The following is a 3,680-nucleotide window of genomic DNA, read 5'->3' as shown; positions in this document are numbered from 1 at the left end:
TCTTGAACCTGTAAAGCACCTTCTTCTTCTTGGAGGTCTGATTAAAGAATGTAAGCACCACTTTCCCTGCTTCACCACACTTAAACTTCCCACAAATCACCGATCCATCACTGCTCTCTGTAACCTTCCTCGATTTCTGAACAATAACAGTGTATCCATCTTCTGCACTTGGCACAAATTCAGCCCCATATGAAACTTCACCTCCCACCACTCTCGCCTCCCATATCAACGTGCATGCCTCAGGAGCTTGAAGCTCGATTGTGTGTTCGCAAGAAGGCTTGATGATCTCCTCCGTGATGGAGTCGCCGGCGGTGAACTCTTGTTCGCCGTCCCTGCTAAGACCGCCGTATTGAACTGGAACAAGCTCCGGTGCTATGTATCTGAATTTGCAGAATAAAATAAAAGGTTAGAAAGATGAAAGATCCATGGAAGAATCGGAGGTATGGTTCTCGGAAAACTCACTTGAAGAGGGTTTCAGAAGTTTTTGAAGGACCGGCGAAAACGAACTTGCTTTTGGTCCTCTGGGTGAAGAATGGATTGATCATCTTGTAGAAAGCAAGGTACCACCATGGAACATTGATGAACACCTTCAGGAAAAAAAAAACGACACAAAAACCAGATCAGAAAAAGATTAAGAACAAACGCATGTGGTAGTTGTGGTCGACCGTTGACTACAGGTCAAAAGACAAAGATCAGAACATGTCATCATGTCCCAGACAAATTAAGAAATTGAACTGACAGATTTATTATTAATGGAGGTAGGTACCTGTTTGGCGACGAATTCTGGGTAATTGTCCTGGAGCAACTGAAGAACTTGACGGAGTTCTTTCTTGAAGGGGGAGGGGGAAAATTTGAGATCGATGATTTGTACGATGGTGGAGATCCCATCGGGGCTGAAATCGAGCTTTCTGATGCTCTTTTCCAGGAACTGGATTCTCCATCGGAGGAAATTCTTGCGCTTCTCTTCGTCGGAGAAGGTTGCTTGGTATAATTCCTTGTTTTGATACTCGCCGTATGCGTTGTAGCAGACTGGGTGGCCGTCTTTATCGACGCCGTGCATGTAAACCACCTTCTCTTGCTCTGTTCCCAGATCTTCATCGAGTAGTGATTCGATCCCGAACTCTTTCCTCCATGCCACCACGCTTTTAAGCATGGTGAAGGCTTCTTTGACCTTAAAGTCTCTTGCGCGGAGGAATTTCAGGAGAATAACGTCGCTACGTTCGTCGGCGAGTAATGGGATTCCCCAGATGGAGACTTCTTCAGGTGAGATTGGGATTTCCTCTGCCGCGCACGGTGGTTGCTCAGTTTCCTCTGTCTTTGGTGGCTCCGCAGGCATGGTGACTGCTACGATCGTTTCTTGAATCGCTTCGATCTTTTTTGCTCCGTCTTCGTCGATGCAGGATTCGGTTTTCACGATCACCTCGGTCACTTCCTTCACAGGCTCCGATGGCTCTGCCGCCGGTGGTGTAACCTTCTCTTCTTCCTTGCACTCAACCACAGGTTCAGCCACCGGCGTAGGAACAGCCGGATCCTCACAAGGCTTGGCTTCCTCTTCAACGACGGATGATGGCTTTTCCTCAACCGGCTTCTCCTCCTTAACCGGCGGTGGAGGAGCAGTGAGCTCGTGTTTGTTAAGAGCTTCCTGAACCAAATGTTTCAGTTCATCCAAAGCCTTCTTCTGTGGATCAGGAAGTTCACCCACAATGTTACTTTCCTCCTTGAAGGAAGTCGAAGCAGCAACCTTCTCCTTCTCATCTTCAACGACTGCATCTTTCACCGGCTCCGGCAAGACAGCGTCTTTTGCACAGGTTTCAACCTTCTCGGCCTCTGGGACATCGGAAACAACGGCAACCTCAGCATGAGCTGCCGATTGTGCGGCTGTGTTGAGGGTTTCTTCTGCCATTGATGGATCGAAGAAAGCTTTGATTTTTGAAGAAAGGAATCGAAGACAGATGAGAAGTAGAATGAGTTGTGGAAGAGGGAAGGGGGTCTTTTAAGGGTTTGAGAGGGGTTTGAAACAGTCTGTCTCGATGAGTGGGACGAATAAAAATCGTGGGCTCCAAACAGCGGTTGAATCACAGCTCAATGTTGGTGTGATGGGGGCAATTATCATGTGTGACGGACCCCACACCACTTCTCCCGACCGTTGGGTCGCCGTGCGCCGGCAATTGAGTAACGCATTCATTTTCAGTTTCCTTTTTTACCTAAATTGTACCCTTCCATTTACCTACTTGTTGCCAATATTACTGTTATTTACTTTAGGGTTAAATATAGAAACTAACTAAAGTCATAGTAATATTTTGTAAAGTTTTAATGCCAATTAATTTATTTCATTAAATCATTCAACTACTGTGACAACCTTTTATTTTAGACATAATTATATAAATGCTCTCCTATGAAAAGTCACAATGGACTAATTTCAGTCCATGTTAATCTTTTTTTTATGCAAATAGTCCTCGTGGTTTTTAAACTTACACAAATGGTCTTTGAACTACCTAGAATGATTAGTATACTCTTTTCCAAAAAAATTATTATTATTATAATTATCTACTTAATTTAAATCTTAAACAAAAAACATGAGGCCCACCATTTTATATATATATATATATATATATATATATATATATATATATATATATATATATATATATATATATATATATATATATATATATATATATGAAATCAGATTTTATCTTATATATATATGAGAGTGTCTTACGGTAATATAGACTTAAATATGGTTTTAACAACCGTTTCTTTCTATTTTTTTCACGTCCTTAACCACTTTTAAATTCAAGTTTTCATAATAAAAAGTCAAAAAACGTGTTTTGCTAATATGAAACAATTTTTAATGTATCATCGATTATTATAATATAGTTCAAATTTTGGATGGATTATTGTCCAAAATATAAGGTTGAAGTGACACAATATCATAGGTTTTCTATGTTTTCATGTTTTCGTAAATTATTTGTATTTCTCATGAGGCCTCCCCAATATATTGTTGTAACGTCAACTCAGGCCGCCGAATCTTGGAGTCAGATCTCGACCGGAGATCTAGTGGTGGTGCATCATGATATCTAGTTTCTATCAAAACAAAGTCGTTAAAATCATCCTAGGGACTATGCCCCAGGAGCAGGCTCCAACGATCAACTCAGATCGACATGTGAGATGAGGTGGTTCCTCCTGGACGGAGAGAACCACTTTGATGTGTAGGATGAGTGTATGGGCATGTTGGATGTGTTCTCCCAAGGTGGGAGAAGTATGTGTAACACTCGATTCCATGTATGAATTTTTTCCAAATTGTGCATGATTCCTTTTTGGCCACGACGTAGTGAAGCCTCACCACGACGTGGTGGCGGCTGATGGAGAAAACCCTAAAGTTTAAGGGTTGATCCCTATTTAAGGATCTTTAACCCCCTCATAGCCTCCCTTACATCAGCCTCCATTCCCCCAAACGTTCCTTGCAAACCCTAATCATCTTACTCTATTTTTGTGCTAGTTAGGTGCTTATTGAAGCTAAAGAAGGAAAAAGGAGGAGGAAGGAAGCATAGATCAAGCAAGCAAGTTCTCATTCTTCACCTTGGCACTCTTCTGGCCTTCATAAGTGTCCAAGACTCAATTTTTATCATTCAAAGTTGTTAGATCTTGAGTTTTGTCCCTTTAGTTTCTTGTTCTTG

At 41.8% G+C, this 3,680-nt stretch overlaps 1 protein-coding gene across 1 annotated transcript in view; it reads right to left on the bottom strand.

Annotated features, from left to right (window-relative positions):
• Positions 1 to 2,032, bottom strand: part of LOC111908859 (patellin-3) — a 2,214-nt gene extending 182 nt beyond the window's left edge. The window contains exons 1-3 of the mRNA XM_023904659.2: positions 767 to 2,032; positions 463 to 587; positions 1 to 380 (exon numbers count right to left, since the gene is read on the bottom strand). The exon at positions 1 to 380 is cut by the window's left edge and continues 182 nt beyond it. Coding sequence (XP_023760427.1) covers positions 1 to 380; positions 463 to 587; positions 767 to 1,903 — 1,642 coding nt within the window. The 5' untranslated portion in view covers positions 1,904 to 2,032. The remainder of the gene's footprint in view (positions 381 to 462; positions 588 to 766) is intronic.
• Positions 2,033 to 3,680: the final 1,648 nt, after the last annotated feature.

The sequence above is a fragment of the Lactuca sativa genome, chromosome 6 (genome assembly GCF_002870075.4).
Source record: "Lactuca sativa cultivar Salinas chromosome 6, Lsat_Salinas_v11, whole genome shotgun sequence".
NCBI classification, from domain to species: Eukaryota; Viridiplantae; Streptophyta; class Magnoliopsida; order Asterales; family Asteraceae; genus Lactuca; species Lactuca sativa.
This window is presented reverse-complemented; position numbering and strand designations above follow the sequence as displayed.